The sequence below is a fragment of the Salmo salar genome, chromosome 02 (genome assembly GCF_965601325.2).
Source record: "Salmo salar chromosome 02, fSalSal1, whole genome shotgun sequence".
In the NCBI taxonomy this organism is placed as follows: Eukaryota; Metazoa; Chordata; class Actinopteri; order Salmoniformes; family Salmonidae; genus Salmo; species Salmo salar.
The window spans coordinates 77,157,501-77,175,000 of NC_138292.1; the positions used below are offsets into that span (position 1 = coordinate 77,157,501).

The 17,500-nt window shown below is 45.1% G+C and overlaps 1 protein-coding gene across 3 annotated transcripts in view; it reads right to left on the reverse strand.

Moving 5' to 3' along the window:
- The window catches only part of LOC106582062 (adhesion G protein-coupled receptor E5), a 90,054-nt gene extending 81,132 nt beyond the window's left edge, over window positions 1-8,922 (reverse strand). For 2 of the 3 annotated variants that reach the window (XM_082967234.1, XM_082967240.1), the window contains exon 1: window positions 2,222-2,523. In XM_082967234.1, coding sequence (XP_082823360.1) covers window positions 2,222-2,252 — 31 coding nt within the window. In that variant the 5' untranslated portion in view covers window positions 2,253-2,523. Of the gene's footprint in view, window positions 1-2,221; window positions 2,524-8,573 lie in introns of those variants that run through there. The other variant, XM_082967239.1, reaches the window with a different exon arrangement.
- Window positions 8,923-17,500: the final 8,578 nt, after the last annotated feature.

A 17,500-nucleotide genomic window follows, 5' to 3' on the forward strand; every position in this document is an offset into this window, starting at 1 on the left:
AGAGGCAACTAGCAACACCTGCCTCCAATTGAGAGTCCAACACCCAAACCTAAACATAGAAAAACTAAACTAGACAGAACGTAGAAAACATACAAAACACAAACCCTCTGCCACGTCCTGACCAAAACGAATACAATTACTCCCTCTGTTGGTCAGGACGTGACAGTACCCCCCCTAAAGGTGCAGACCCCGAATGCACCTAAAAGAAAAGACAAAAACCCCCAAACAACAAACAATATCCCCCTAAACTAAAGGGAGGGAAGGGAGGGTGGCTGCCGTCAACGACGGCACTGTGCTACACCCCCCCTCTCCAACCCACCTATATAGGAGGCGGCTCAGGTGCGGGATGTGGACCTCGCTCCACCTTCGGCATCGCCCACTTAGGTGGCGCCCCTGGCTGCGCCCGGCTGGCGGCGGCGATGGCTGCGCCCGGCTGGCGGGTGTCCCTTGCTGCGTCCGGCTGGCAGGCGGCGATGGCTGCGCCCAGCTGGCAGGCAACCCTTGCTGCGCCCGGCTGGCGGGCCACTCTGGCAGATCCGGAACGGCGGGCCACTCTGGCAGATCCGGAACTGCGGGCCACTCTGGCAGATCCGGAACGGCGGGCCACTCTGGCAGATCCGGAACGGCGGGCAGACGGGCCACTCTGGCAGCTCCGGGCAGATGGGCGGATCTGGCAGCTTCTGACTAGCGGGTGGCTCTGGCGACTCCTGACTGGCGGGCGGCTCTGGCGACTCCTGACTGGCGGGCGGCTCTGGCGACTCCTGACTGGCGGGCGGCTCTGGCGACTCCTGACTGGCGGGCGGCTCTGGCGACTCCTGACTGGCGGGCGGCTCTGGCGACTCCTGACTGGCGGGCGGCTCTGGCGACTCCTGACTGACGGGCGGCTCTGGCGACTCCTGACTGGCGGGCGGCTCTGGCGGCTCCTGACTGGTGGGCAGCTCTGGTGGCTCCTGACTGGCGGGCGGCTCTGGCGGGCTCCAGACTGGCGAGGCTGGGCTGACGCACTAGATGCCTGATGCGTGGGGCTGGTACAAGACATGCCAGCCTGGAGACACGCACCTCAAGGCTCGTGCGTGTAGCGGGAAACACTGGACCGTAGAGGCACACTGGCGGTCTTGAGCGCAGGACTGGCATCACCCCTACCGGCTGGATGCCCACTTTCCCCTGGCACATGCGGAGTGCTGGTGCTGCGCGTACTGGCCTGAAGATGCTCGGCCTCGCCACTGTACCCATCACCCCAAAGCACGGGACCTGTCCAGTTCGTCTCTGCCCAACAAGGGTACGGGGAGCTGGCCTGGGGCTCCATCCTCGCCCCGCCAAACTGCCCTTCTGCCCCCCCCCAAAAAAAATATTGGGGCTGCCTCTCGGGTTCCCTTACCAGCCGTGTTCCCCAGTCCTCGCCAGATTTCCTCCGCTGCTTGGTCCTGTTGTGGTGGGTAGTTCTGTCACAAGTGTCGTTGAAGTGATGAGACCAAGGCGCAGCGGGTACCGGAATACTCATACTTTAATTGATTATATAAAGTGAGTAACGGGAAAAACAAGAAACATAAACGACAGCTAACAGATTTGCAGGCTAACATAACGCAGTGCAAATACAACTACCCACAAAAACCCAAACCAAACACACACCTATATATAGGACTCTCAATCAGAGGCAACTAGCAACACCTGCCTCCAATTGAGAGTCCAACACCCAAACCTAAACATAGAAAAACTAAACTAGACAGAACGTAGAAAACATACAAAACACAAACCCTCTGCCACGTCCTGACCAAAACGAATACAATTACTCCCTCTGTTGGTCAGGACGTGACAATATACACACTAAAACTGTCTATAAACACTAAAACTGTCTATGAACACTAAGACTGTCTATACACACTAAAACTGTCTATACACACTAAAACTGTCTATACACACTAAAACTGTCTACAATGTTATTTATACAAGTCTAAGATAGGGTTGTAACATTCACACTATTTCCATGGTTGGTAAATGGTTGGAATATTCGGTAGCCTTTTAACAATAACTGACAATGATTTATGAAATACCACCTCTCTCTCTATTTGTCACTCTCTCGCCCACATACTGTTCATACAAACACACACACACACACACACACACACACACACACACACACACACACACACACACACACACACACACACACACACACACACACAGCTAGTCAAGTTCCAAAGATATAGAACGTTAGACTCACCCAGAATAAGTAGAAGAGTTCTGGAACCCATCTCAAAGACAGACTGGTATTATATCCACACCAGACAACTAGTAGGATCCTAATAAAACTAGTCCCACAAGAAGAATCAGTCTCAGATTAAATCTGTTTTACAGTTGAATTCAGATTGAAGAATATCCCAGTTTAACAAGGTTTTTATTCCGTATGATCCGTGGTGATAACATGGACAGAAGAAAAAGACAATGACATTTTCCCTCTCCTTTGGCGCGACTCTCTGTGTGAGCCTCGTGGTTGGAAAAACTACTATTTTGTTCTCCTCTCTCCCTTTCTCTTTCTGTTAGAGCCCACCCCTTTCTCTCTGATTCACACTCCCCTTCTTTTTCACCCTTATCTCTCTCTTGCCCTTTCTGTTTCACTCGTATTTTTCAATTCAATTCAAAGGGATTTATTGGCATGGAAAACATATTTTAACATTGCCAAAGCAAGTGAAATAGATAATAAACATAATTGAAATAAACAATTAGAAATGAACATGAAGCACTACACTCACAAAAGTTACAAAGTAATAAAGACCTTTCAAATGTCATGTTATGTCTATATACAGTGCTGTAACGGTGTAAAAATAGTTGAAGTACAAAAGGGAAAATAAATAAACATAAATATGGGTTGTATTTACAATGGTGTTTGTTCTTCACTGATTGCCGTTTTCTTGTAGCAACAGGTCACACATCTTGCTGCAGTGATGGCACACTGTGGTATTTCACCCACTAGATATGGGAGTTTAGCAAAATTGGATTTGTTTTCAAATTCTTTGTGGGTCTGTTTAATCTGAGGGAAATATGTGTTTCTAATATGGTCATACATTTGGCAGGAGGTTAGGAAGTGCATCTCAGTTTCCACCTCATTTTGTGGGCAGTAGCCTGTCTTCTCACGGCAACAGCAAGGCTATGCTCACTGAGTCTCTACAGAGGCAAAGATTTCCTTAATTTTGGGTCAGTCACAGTGGTCAGGTATTCGGCCACTGTGCACTCTCTGTTAAAGGACAAATAGCATTCCAGTTTGCTCTGTTTTTTGGTAAATTCATTCTTTCTATTGTGTCAAGTAGTGACACTACATGACCAAAAGTGTGTGGACAGCTGCTTGTCGAACATCTCATTTCATTCCAAAATCATGGGTGTTAATATGGAGTTGGTTCCCCTTTGCTGCTATAACAGCCTCCACTGTTCTGGGAAGGCTTTCCACTAGATGTTGGAACATTGCTGCCTGTATTTGCTTCCATTCAGCCACAAAAGCCTTAGTGAGGTTGGGCACTGATGTTGGGCGATTAGGCCTGGCTCTCAGTCGGCGTTCCAATTCATCCCAAAAGTGTTCGATCTGGTTGAGGTCAGAGCTCTGTGCAGGCCAGTCAAGTTCTTCCACACTGATTGACAAACCATTTCTGTATGGACCTCACTTTGTGCATGGGGGCATTGTCATGCTGAAACAGGAAAAAGGGCTTCCCCAAATTGTTGCCACAAAGTTGGAAGCACAGAATCGTCTAGAATGACATTGTATGCTGTAGCGTTAAGATTTCCCTTCACTGGAACTAAGGGGCCAAGCCCGACCCATGATAAACAGCCCCAGACCATTATTCCTCCTTCACCAAACTTTACAGTTAGAACTATGCATTGGAGGAGGTTGCGTTCTCCTGGCATCCGCGAAACCCAGATTAGTCTGTCGGACGGCCAAATGGTGATGCGTGATTCAACACTAAAATGAATGTGTTTCCACTGCTCCAGAGTCCAATGACGGCAAGCTTCACACCACTGCAGCCGTTGCTTGGCATTGTGCATGGTGATCTCACGCTTGTGTGCGGCTGCTCGGCCATAGAAACTAATTTCATGAAGCTCCTGACGAACAGTTCTTGTGCTGACGTTGCTTCTAGAGGCAGTTTGGAACTCGCTAGTGAGTGTTGCAACCGAGGACAGATGATTTTTGCGCACTTCAGTACTCGGCGGTCCCGTTCTGCGAGCTTGTGTGGCCTACCACTTTGCGACTGAGCCGTTGTTGCTCCTAGATGTTTCCACTTCACAATAACAGCACTTACAGTTGACCAGGACAGCTCTAGCAGGGCAGAAATTTTACGAGTTGACTTGTTGGAAAGGTGGCATCCTATGATGGTGCTACGTTGAAAGTCACTGAGCTCTTCAGTAAGGCCATTCTACTACCAATGTTTGTCTACAGAGAGAGAGAGAGAGAGAGAGAGAGCGAGAGAGACAGCGAGACAGAGAGAGAGAGACATCCACACACACAAACACCAAAACACAATAATGCTGATATTAGTTGGTTGTACTAATGTGTTGTTGAGTGTGTATAGTTCTAGTTTTGCAGAATCCGGGACGCTGTGTGTGGGTTTGTGTGTGTGTGTGTATGTTTATATGTGTGTGTGTGTGTGTGTGTGTGTGTGTGTGTGTGTGTGTGTGTGTGTGTGTGTGTGTGTGTGTGTGTGTGTGCGTCTGAGGGTGAGATCATGACTGAAAGACTGTGGTTAGACATCAGGCCTCACACACACAGAGGGTCTTTATGAAGAACTATATAGACTACCTCCCTTCAACAATAGACACAGTGTCTGAGTACATCCCTCTCTTCATCCCTCTTTCTCTCTCTCTCATTCAAAAGCGCGCGCGCGCGCGCGCGCTGTCTGTCTGTCTGTCTGTCTGTCTGTCTGTCTGTCTGTCTGTCTGTCTGTCTGTCTGTCTGTCTGTCTGTCTGTCTGTCTGTCTGTCTGTCCGTCTCTCTCTCCTTTTTCATCTCTATTGACCTCCTCTCGCCCTCTCTCCCTCTCTGCCACCCTCTCTGTCCCTCCCGAGACGTGGATGTAGATTAAGGCAGCTCCCTGCACCTCTCTGATTCATAGGGGGTGAGTTAAACGGGGAAGACACATTTCTGTTGAATGCATTAAGTTGTTCAACTGACTACACACTTAGAAAAAAAAGGTGCTATCTAGAACCAAAAAGGGTTCTTTGACTGTCCCCATAGGAGAACCCTTTGAATAACCCTTTTTTGGTTCTAGATAGAACTCGTTTGGGTTCCATGTAAAACCCTCTGTGGAACGGGTTCTACATTGAACCAAAACATTTTTTATATGGGGACAGCAAAGAGTGTAGGAATTCACTTTAACTCCTTCTCTGTATGTTTCATCTCATGATTTTGTCGGCAGCTCTCTGTCCCTCTCATCTCTCTCTCCCACATCTCTCTCCCACCCTCACTCTCTCTCCCCCTCTCCCACATCTCTCTCTCCCACCCTCACTCTCTCTCCCCCTCTCCCACATCTATCTCTCCCACCCTCTCTCTGTCCCTCTCTCCCCATCTCTCTTTCCCACCCTCTCTCTCTCCCCCTCTCCCCGTCTCTCTTTCCCACCCTCTCTCTCTCTCTCCCCCTCTCCCACATCTCTCTCCTTCACCCTCACTCTCTCTCCCCCTCTCCCCCGTCTCTCTCTCCCACCCTCTCTCTCTCCCCCTCTCTCCCCCCCTCTCTCTCTCTCACCCTCTCTCTTGCTCTCTCCCCTCTCTCTCTATCTCCCCCTCTCCTGTCTCTCTCTCCCACCCTCTCTCTCTCTCCCCCTCCACCCTCTCTCTCCCTCCCTCCCCCTCCCACCTCTCTCTCTCCCTCCCACACTCTCTCTCTCTCACCCCCTCCCTCCTCTCTCTCTATCACCCCTCTCTTCACCCCTCCCCTTCTCTATCCCCCCGCTCTTCACCCCTCTCCACCCCTCTCTCTCTGTTGCTCTCTCTGTCATCAGTCTAGTCTAAGAGGTAGAGAGGAGAGTAGAGAAATCTCTACTCATATCAGACCTGGGTTCAAATACTATTTAAAACATTTCAGATCCTTTCATTTCTAGCCTGTCTGAAGTGCGATATGGGCAGGGTTTGTACTGTAGACACTATTCTATTGGTTCAATTACGTTAGGCAAGCTCAATCAAGCCCCGATAAAGTATTTTTAATTACATCTAGTAGTATTTGAACCCAGATCTGACTCATTCAGGGACTCTCCAGATAGCCAACTAGTGTCAGTCCTGTTACTGTGTTGCTTCCTGGAAACATTGACATTCTGACAGTAATAAATAACAGAACATACCCTGAACATAGTACTACATCCATAACATAACTACCTGAACATAGTACTACATCCATAACATAACTACCTGAACATAGTACTACATCCATAACATCCATAACATAACTACCTGAACATAGAACTACATCCATAACATCCATAACATAACTACCTGAACATAGTACTACATCAATAACATCCAAAACATAACTACCTGAACATAGTACTACATCCATAACATAACTACCTGAACATAGAACTACATCCATAACATCCATAACACCTGAACATATTACTACATCCATAACATAACTACCTGAACATAGTACTACATCCATAACTTAACTACCTGAACATAGTACTACATCCATAACATAACTACCTGAACATAGAACTACATCCATAACATCCATAACATAACTACCTGAACATAGTACTACATCCATAACATCCATAACTTAACTACCTGAACATAGTACTACATCCATAACATCCATAACATAACCACCTGAACATAGTACTACATCCATTACATCCATAACATAACTACCTGAACATAGAACTACATCCATAACATAACTACCTGAACATAGTACTACATCCATAACATCCATAACATAACTACCTGAACATAGTACTACATCCATAACATCCATAACTACCTGAACATAGAACTACATCCATAACATAACTACCTGAACGTACCTTAAATACAGTAACACATAACATAACATATACTAACTTATGGAATAACATAACATAGTAGCTAATGTATATTAAGATATTATCTGAACTTAACTGAACACATTATAACATAAAACAACATAACAAAGTTAAAATGCAATCGGTAGTATAATATAAAAATGCTGACCACTGAGAAATGCAAATCTGTCTAAACACACTAAAACTATCTATACACACCACACCTGTGTATAAACACAATAAAACTGTCTATACACACTAACACTATCTATACACACCACACCTGTCTATAAACACACTAAAACTGTCTATAAACACACTAAAACTGTCTATACTCACTAAAACTGTCTATACACACTAAAACTGTCTATACACACTAAAACTGTCTATACACACTAAAACTGTCTATACACACTAAAACTGTCTATATACACTAAAACTGTCTATATACACACTAAAACTGTCTACACAAACTAAAAATGTCTATACAGACTAAAACTGTCTACACACTAAAACTTTCTATACACACTAAAACTGTCTATACACACACTAAAACTGTCTATAAACACACTAAAACTGTCTATACACACAAACTGTCTATACTCACTAAAACTGTCTATAAACACACAAACTGTCTATACTCACTAAAACTGTCTATAAACACACTAAAACTGTCTATACTCACTAAAACTGTCTATACACACTAAAGCTGTCTATACTCACTAAAACTGTATATACACACTAAAACTGTCTATACACACTAAAACTGTCTATACACACTAAAACTGTCTATATACACAATAAAACTGTCTATACAAACTAAAACTTTCTATACAGACTAAAACTGTCTACACACTAAAACTATCTATACACACTAAAACTGTCTATACACACACTAAAACTGTCTATGCACACTAAAACTGTCTATGCACACTTAAACTGTCTATACACACTAAAACTGTCTGTATACACTCTAAAACTGTCTATACACACTAAAACTTTCTATACACACTAAAACTGTCTATACACACTAAAACTGTCTACACACACTAAAACTGTCTACACACTAAAACTGTCTATATACACTAAAACTGTCTATATACACTAAAACTGTCTATACACACTAAAACTGTCTATACACACTGAAACTGTCTATGCACACTGAAACTGTCTATACACACTAAAGCTGCCTATACACACTAAAACTCTCTATATACACTAAAACTGTCTATATACACTAAATATTTCTACTCACTAAAACAGTCTATATACACTAAAACTGTCTATACACACTAAAACTGTCTATACACACAAACTGTTTAGAAACTGTCTTGTATATAGTCTCGTAGTTTATACATGTATTAGATAGGGTTGGAACAGTCACATGTTTGGTACATGGTTGGTACATGGTTGGTACATGGTTGGAATATTCTATAGCCATTCAAAAATAACTGACAATGAATTCTGAAATAACACCTCTCTCGTTTTGTCACTTTCTCACACGGACACACACACACCCTCACGCACAAACACACAGATAGTCAAGTTCCAAAGATGTAGAACGTTAGACTCACCCAGAATAAGTAGAAGAGTTCTGGACCCCATCTCAAAGACAGACTGGTATTATTTCCTCACCAGACAACTAGTAGGATCCTAATAAAACTAGTCCCACAAGAAGAATCAGTCTGAGATTAAATCTGTTTTACAGTTGAATTCAGATTGAAGAAAATCCCAGTTTAACGTTTTTATTCCGTATGATCCGTAGTGAGAAAATGAACAGAAGAAAACCAAAAAAAATCTTCCCTCTCTTTTCGTGAGACACGTCTTTGTCTGAGCCGCGTGGGCTTAGAAAAACAACTATTTTGCTCTCCTCTGTCCGCTCCCTCCTTCTCTTTCTGAAGTTCAGTCTCAGTCTGTTAATGCCCGCCCCTTTGGTTCTCTTTCACTTCTGTCTCTCTCTAGGGGGTTGACTTCTCTAAATAGCTTCTGAAACCAAGCCCAGTGGAACATGGAGCTGAGAGAGGGATAAGAGAGGGGGAGAGAGAGAGAGAGAGAGAGAGAGAGAGAGAGAGAGAGAGACATGAGAGAGAGACATGAGAGAGAGAGAGGGAGATATGAGAGAGACAGAGAGAGAGAGAGGGGGGAGATATGAGAGAGACAGAGAGAGAGAGAGAGAGACAGAGAGGGAGATATGAGAGAGACAGAGAGAGAGAGAGAGACAGAGAGAGAGGGAGACAGAGAGAGAGAGGGAGACAGAGAGGGAGAGAGAGAGAGGGAGATACGAGAGAGACAGAGAGAGAGAGAGAGAGAGAGAGAGAGAGAGAGAGACATGAGACATGAGAGAGAGAGAGGGAGATATGAGAGAGAGAGAGAGAGAGAGAGGGAGATATGAGAGAGACAGAGAGAGAGGGAGATATGAGAGAGACAGAGAGAGAGAGAGGGGGGAGATATGAGAGAGACAGAGAGAGAGAGAGAGAGACAGAGAGGGAGATATGAGAGAGACAGAGAGAGAGAGAGAGACAGAGAGAGAGGGGAGACAGAGAGAGAGAGGGAGACAGAGAGGGAGAGAGAGAGAGGGAGATACGAGAGAGACAGAGAGAGAGAGAGAGAGAGAGAGAGAGGGAGATATGAGAGAGACAGAGAGAGAGGGAGATATGAGAGAGACAGAGAGGGAGATATGAGAGAGACAGAGAGAGAGAGAGACAGAGAGAGAGAGAGAGACAGAGAGAGAGAGGGAGATACGAGAGAGACAGAGAGAGAGAGAGACAGAGAGAGAGAGGGATATACGAGAGAGGGAGAGAGAGAGCGAGAGGGAGATACGAGAGAGAGAGAGAGAGAGAGAGAGAGGGAGATACGAGAGAGAGAGAGAGGGAGATACGAGAGAGAGAGAGAGAGAGAGAGAGAAGGAGATAGACAGAGCGAGAGAGAGAGAGAGAGAGAGAAGGAGATAGACAGAGAGAGAGAGAGAGAAGGAGCGAGATAGGAGATAGGAGAGAGGGAGAGAGAGAGAGAGAGAGGGAGAGAGAGAGAGACACGGAGAGAGAGAGAGACAGAGAGAGAGAGAGACAGAGAGAGAGAGGGATGAGAGAGAGAGAGAGAGAGGGAGGGAGGGAGGGAGGGAGGGAGGGAGTGTCTTTATTCTTCTTTGAGTGTAATGTCTACTGTAAATTGTTCTTTTTTATTTAACTTTTGTTCATTATCTACTTCACTTGCTTTGGCAACATAAACATATGTTTCCCATGCCAATAAAGCCCCTTGAATTGAATTTAGAGAGGGGGGGGAGAGACAGAGAGAGAGAGAGAAAGAGAGAGACAGAGAGAGAGCTGAGTAATGGTTCATCTAAACAACTGCTGTTCTGGAGTCTTTTCCAGTAGGTAATCCAATCTAAGTCTCTCTCTCTCTCTCCCTCCCTCCCTCTGAATTTTACTTCGATACCTGATACCAAAAAGATACCACGGCAACAAAAAAAATAAGGCATATCAGCCAAAGTCACAGAATGGCACTTGATCCAGACAGACAAGCTCACCTTCGCATCTGTTCATTCGTTGGGCATCATTACAGAAGAATATTTTTTTACATCGACATTTTTCAGAGTATTTTAACCAATTATAAAATCAATTTGACTTTGTTTTTACCAATATAACTACATAACAACATAATAGTAGTCATTTATTTGAACGTTACATTTCTATTGATGAACTGGGTAAATCAAGATGTAGCATGGCCTGTTCACAGTACAGGTGAATGAATATCATTCAATTGGAGTGTGTGTGACATTGAGTCATTGAGCTTGTTTTGACTGATTTTCCTGAAAAACAATCTGTTTCCATGTGGCACTTATTTCAACAACATTTGCACAGAAGTAGCTGCTTTTATAAATGTGTGTGCTATCTCTTTAATCAGTGATGACATCATTCATGAGGCAAGAGATGCGAGGCCTGTCTGAGTATGATCTGAGGGAGATAGATTAGTTGTGAATGAAGTGTCTGGTGAAAATGGTTTATGGTTTCACAAACAAAGTACTAGGGTAGTGAATTGATGTTGGCAGCATAATGTTGTTTTTTTGTCCTGCCGACATAGTGGTGAGCACACTAAAACATGTGCACAGACAGGGGTCACCCACCACAAGACTCTTCACTTGGTCCAGAGGATTCTCCTAATCACAATGATGTGATTCGATTGTTAACGTTATAGGCTCAAAGCAGACTCAAACGTTTTCAGTCAGATATTCACAGAGTTGAAATATCTAGCCAATACATTTTGAATTGAATAACGTTGCTAGTGAACAGAGCTGTAATGATTTGACACTTGGGGATTTTACACATTCTGGGTGATGCGATGCAACGTCGTCAACCCACTGGCTTCTTCTCTGCTGAGCTCTCATTGGCTATAGCTGATCACCGTTCTCAAAACTTGTCGTTGCACATCTCACACTACAAGAACACTACAGATCTAATGCTGATAAAATCCGATATGTTTGAAAATATCGGCACGTCTGGGAAGGCTCAAAGATGGGATCAGGAGACCTCAGATCTCTGCGTCTCTGACCCGTTCACACAAGTAAGCAACGACATGGGGATTTAGTCTCCGATCTCTAAAAAAACGGAAGCTAAATCGGGGCCAAAATCGTATAGTGCAGGGCCAGCTGAAGAACAGACACTGTGTGATGACAGATCTCTGTGATTTTCTCCAGGTGGATTTGATCATCTGACTCAACAAAAGTATAGAACCAGTACTAAAGGGTTCAAAGACTATTTGAAATCATTTGAAATGATTTAGGTTGGTTTGATTGAGTTTGCCTGGCGCAATGGACCAATAGAATAGTCAGAATGAGAGAAAGCCCAGCTCATCCAGCACTTCAGGCAAGCTAAAGCAAACGCTTAAAGTTTCTGAAAGAGTTCCTGATGAAAGTAGATACAGGTGATCTACACTATGATGTCAGAGTAGACAGAGTACACACACACACACACACACACACACACACACACACACACACACACACACACACACACACACACACACACACACACACAGACAACAGAATATTCCAGGTGGCTCCAGGACGCATTCTGATGACATCATATCCTCAAGAGGTCTGTACGTCATCACACTTTGTTTAGAGATGAAACACACACAGTAATGAGTAATGAGAGGTGACTGGCCGTTAAGTATTGAGGTCCAATCAAATCTAATCAAATTGTATTGGTCACATACACCTGGTTAGCAGATGTTAATGCGAGTGTAGCAAAATGCTTGTGCTTCTAGATCCGACCGTGCAGTAATATCTAAAAAGTAATCCAACAATTTCACATCAACTCCCTTATACGCAAAAGTGTAAAGAATGAATAAGAATATGTACATTTACATTTACATTTACGTCATTTAGCAGACGCTCTTATCCAGAGCGACTTACAAATTGGTGCATTCACCATATGATATCCAGTGGAACAACCACTTTACAATAGTACATCTATATCTTTTTTGGGGGGGAGGGTAGGGGGGAGGGTTAGAAGGATTACTTAATCCTATTCCAGGTATTCCTTAAAGAGGTGGGGTTTCAGGTGTCTCCGGAAGGTGGTGATTGACTCCGCTGTCCTGGTGTCGTGAGGGAGCTTGTTCCACCATTGGGGTGCCAGAGCAGCGAACAGTTTTGACTGGGCTGAGCGGGAACTGTGCTTCCACAGAGGTAGGGAGGGCCAGCAGGCCAGAGGTGGATGAACGCAGTGCCCTTCTTTGGGTGTAGGGACTGATCAGAGCCTGAAGGTACGGAGGTGCCGTTCCACTCACAGCTCCGTAGGCAAGCACCATGGTCTTGTAGCAGATGCGAGCTTCAACTGGAAGCCAGTGGAGTGTGTTGAGGAGTGCGGTGACGTGAGAGAACTTGGGAAGGTTGAACACCAGACGGGCTGCGGCGTTCTGGATGAGTTGTAGGGGTTTAATTGCACAGGCGGGGAGCCCCGCCAACAGCGAGTTGCAGTAATCCAGACGGAGATGACAAGTGCCTGGATTAGGACCTGCGCCGCTTCCTGTGTGAGGCAGGGTCGTACTCTGCGAATGTTGTAGAGCATGTACCTACAGGATCGGGTCACCGCCTTGATGTTAGCAGAGAACGACAGGGTGTTGTCCAGGGTCACGCCAAGGCTCTTAGCACTCTGGGAGGAGGACACAATGGAGTTGTCAACCGTGATAGCGAGATCATGGAACGGGCAGTCCTTCCCCGGGAGGAAGAGCAGCTCCGTCTTGCCGAGGTTCAGCTTGAGGTGGTGATCCGTCATACACACTGATATGTCTGCCTGACATGTCCATATAAATATATGCATGAGCGATGGCCAAACGGCATAGGCAAGATGCAGTAGATGGTATAGAGTACAGTATGTACATATGAGATGCGTAATGTAGGGTATGTAAACATTATATAAAGTGGCATTGTTTGAAGTGGCTAGTGATACATTTAATTCAACCCATTTTGAATTATTAAAGTGGCTAGAGATTGAGTCAGTTTGTTGGCAGGAGCCAGTCAATGTTAGTGATGGCTGTTTAACAGTCTGATGGCCTTCAGACAGATGCTGTTTTTCAGTCTCTCGGTCCCAGCTTTGATGCACCTGTACTGACCTCGCCTTCTGGATGATAGCGGGGTGAACAGGGAGTGGCTCGGTGGTTGTTGTCCTTGATGATCTTTTTGGCCTTCCTGTGACATCGGGTGGTGTAGGTGTCCTGGAGGGCAGTGTCATGACATTGGCCTCTTTGAGTACAGGGAGGACAGTTGACCCCCTCCCCCCTTGCACCATCCCCCAACCTACCTCCCCCCACCCAGGCCCTGTGTGAAAGGGTTGTAAAACTCTAAGAGGAGAATCTCATGCCACATGTCCCATAGAGAGACACAGGAAATTCTTCCAACTCACAGAATTGGGGAACCGAATGACATTTAGGTTCTGGAGAAGGTATGAAAGATTGAATGAAGAATCCAACTACGAACTGGTCCGCTTGGTACAATTTTGTGATACAAAAAAGAGACAATATAGCCATATTACCATAAAACTGTTTATATAATAGCCTCAGCCTTGAGACTTGCATCCACATGGTTGTATAGAATGTATTAATAAGGAGAAAGCTTTTGTAATACATTGAGATGCTATGTACTGATGTTAATGTGATAGAATTGTATTTCTGTACCAAGCTTAACTCAGTCATCGGCACGCCCCCAGGGACACCGACAGGACCAGGTGTCATGTGACATGTTCACTATAAAACTATACTCTGATTTACTTTCTTCAGACCCGGCCTCCACTCCATTGCGAGTTGGCCAATAGGTTTGACCATCCAAGTACTCTACTGAAAGTGAACTATACCACGTGGTTAACTTTTAGACTATTGATACCGACAGAATAAGAACAAGTCTTTGATATTAATTAATAGTCTGCAGCTAGAATTTATATCATTGAACGCGAAGACCAACGAAAAATCCATTCTATGACGACATTAATGAATGTCGCTTTGAAAGATCCATTCTAACCGAGAGAGAGAGAGAGAGAGAGAGAGACAGAACGACTCTTCAACAAGGATCCCGACGACACACTGAGCGTAAATATATATTGATTGCAATTGTTCCCAAATGAGTGAGCGTTCATGTGCAATTGATTAGCATGTCAATTGTTAATATTAATGAACTCTGTGTACCTCCTCAGCTGAACATTTTTTGACCCATTGTTCTACAAGACACCAGCCACGCCTGTTTAGACCACTAGGGCACATTACTCTACCAATTCTTTGTGATGATAATTACTGTTTGTATACTTTATGTGAATTACTTAGTTTAGTAAATAAATGATTTTAAGACAATTGATGTATGGATGACTCTTAGTAAAGACTGGGTTCGTGCAGATACAACAATTTACGACGTTTGGAATGAGACTGGACGCGAGGTAAAATACACCATTTAAACCAGAAGATAATCGGCCTATACTATAATAGAATATAATATATAATGTTATAATATAGGAAAGTTATATTAGGAAAATTATAACTTTGTAATCTGAATATTTTCCTTGGTGCCCCGATCTCCTAGTTAATTACAATTAAACGATGAATCAGTTTGATCGCGTGATAATAATTACAGGGAGTTAATTGATAAACATGTCTTCAGTTTAATGGTACCCCAAAGACACGACAGGTAGTTTGCCTCCGGTGATGCGTTGTGCAGACCTCACTACCCTCTGGAGAGCCCTGCGGTTGTGGGCAGAGCAGTTGCCGTAACAGGTGGTGATACATCCCGACAGGATGCTCTCGATTGTGAATCTGTAAAAGTTTGTGAGTGTTTTTGGTGAAAAGCCAAATTTCTTCAGCCTCCTGAGGTTGAAGAGGCACTGTTGTGCCTTCTTCACCACGCTGTCTGTGTGGGTGGACCATTTCAGTTTGTCCGTGATGTGTACGCCGAGGAACTTAAAACTTTTCACCTTCTCCATTACTGTCCCGTCGAAATGGATAGGGGGGTGCTTCCTCTGCTGTTTCCTGAACTCCACGATCATCTCCTTTGTTTTGTTGATGTTGAGTGTGAGGTTATTTTCCTGACACCACACTCCGAGGGCCCTCACCTCCTCCCTGTAGGCTGTCTCGTCATTGTTGGTAATCAAGCCTACCACTGTAGTGTCGTCTGCAAACTTGATGATTGAGTTGGAGGCGTGCATGACCATGAAGTCATGGGTGAACAGGGAGTACAGGAGAGGGCTGAGAACGCACCCTTGTGGGGCCCCAGTATTGAGGATCAGTGGGGTGGAGATGTTGTTTACTACCCTCACCACCTGGGGGCGGCCCGTCAGAAGTCCAGGACCCAGTTGCACAGGGCGGGGTGGAGACCCAGGGTCTCGAGCTTAATGACGAGTTTGGAGGGTACTATTGTGTTAAATGCTGAGCTGTAATCAATGAACAGCATTCTTTCATAGGTATTCCTCTTGTCCAGATTGGTTAGGGCAGTGTGCAGTGTGATTGCGATTGCGTCTTCTGTGGACCTATTGGGGCGGTAAGCAAATTGGATTGGGTCTAGGGTGTCAGGTAGGGTGGAGGTGATATGATCCTTGACTAGTCTCTCAAAGCACTTCATGATGACGGAACTGAGTGCTACGGGGCGATAGTCGTTTAGCTCAGTTACCTTAGATTTCTTGGGAATAGGAACAATGGTGGCCCTCTTGAAGCATGTGGGAACAGCAGACTGGGATAGGGATTGATTGAAAATGTCCGTAAACACACCAGACAGCTGGTCTGCACATCCTCTGAGGATGCGGCTTGGGATGCCGTCTGGGCCGGCAGCCTTGCGAGGGTTAACACGTTTAAATGTTTTACTCACGTTGGCTGCGGTGAAGGAGAGCCTGCAGGTTTTGGTAGCGGGCTGTGTCAGTGGCACTGTATTGTCCTCAAAGCGAGCAAAGAAGTTGTTTAGTTTGTTTGGGAGCAAGACATCCTGGTCCGCGACGGGGCTGGTTTTCTTTTTGTAATCCGTGATTGACTGTAGACCCTGCCACATATGTCTCGTGTCTGAGCCTTTGAATTCCGACTCTACTTTGTTTCTATACTGACACTTAGCTTGTTTGATTTCCTTGCAGAGGGAATAGCTACACTGTTTGTATTCGGTCATTTTTCCGGTTGCCTTGCCATAATTGGCAGCAGTGGTTCGCACTTTTAGTTTTGCGTGAATGCTGCCATCAATCCTCGATTTCTGGTTGGGGAAGGTTTTAATAGTTACCGTGGGTACAACATCACTGATGCACTTGCTAATAAACTCGCTCACCGTATCAGCGTATACATCAATGTTGTTGTCTGAGGCTCTCCGGAACATATCCCAGTCCACATGATTGATGCAATCTTGAAGCGTGGAATCAGATTGGTCGGACCAGCATTGAACAGACCTGAGCACGGGCGTTTCCTGTTTTAGTTTCTGTCTATAGGCTGGGAGCAAAAAAATTGAGTCGTGGTCGGATTTGCCGAAAGGAGGGCGAGGGAGGGCTCTGTATGCATCGCGGAAGTTATAGTAGCAATGATCCTGAATTTTGCCAGCCCGGGTAGCACATTCGATATGCTGTTAAAATTTAGGGAGCCTTGTTTTCAGATTAGCCTTGTTAAAATCCCAAGCTATAGTAAATGCAGCCTCAGGATATGTGGTTTCCAGTTTACATCTATGCTGCTCAGTAAACAAGGAGTCCAATGAAGCTCTTTCAGGGCCGTCGAAGTGTCTGCTTGGGGGGGAATATACACGGCTGTGAATATAATCCAAGAGAATTCTCTTAGAAGTAGTGAGAGGAAACACACACACACGCACACACACACATCACAACTACACCAGCAGCATGCCACCCTGCATCCAACTACTTGCTTTCCTCTGAAGCTAAGCAGGGTTGGTCATGGATGGGAGACCAGATGCTGCTGGAAATGGTGTTGGAGGGCCAGTAGGAGGCACTCTTTCTTCTGGTCTAAAAAAAATATCCCAATGCCCCAGGGCAGTGATTGGGGA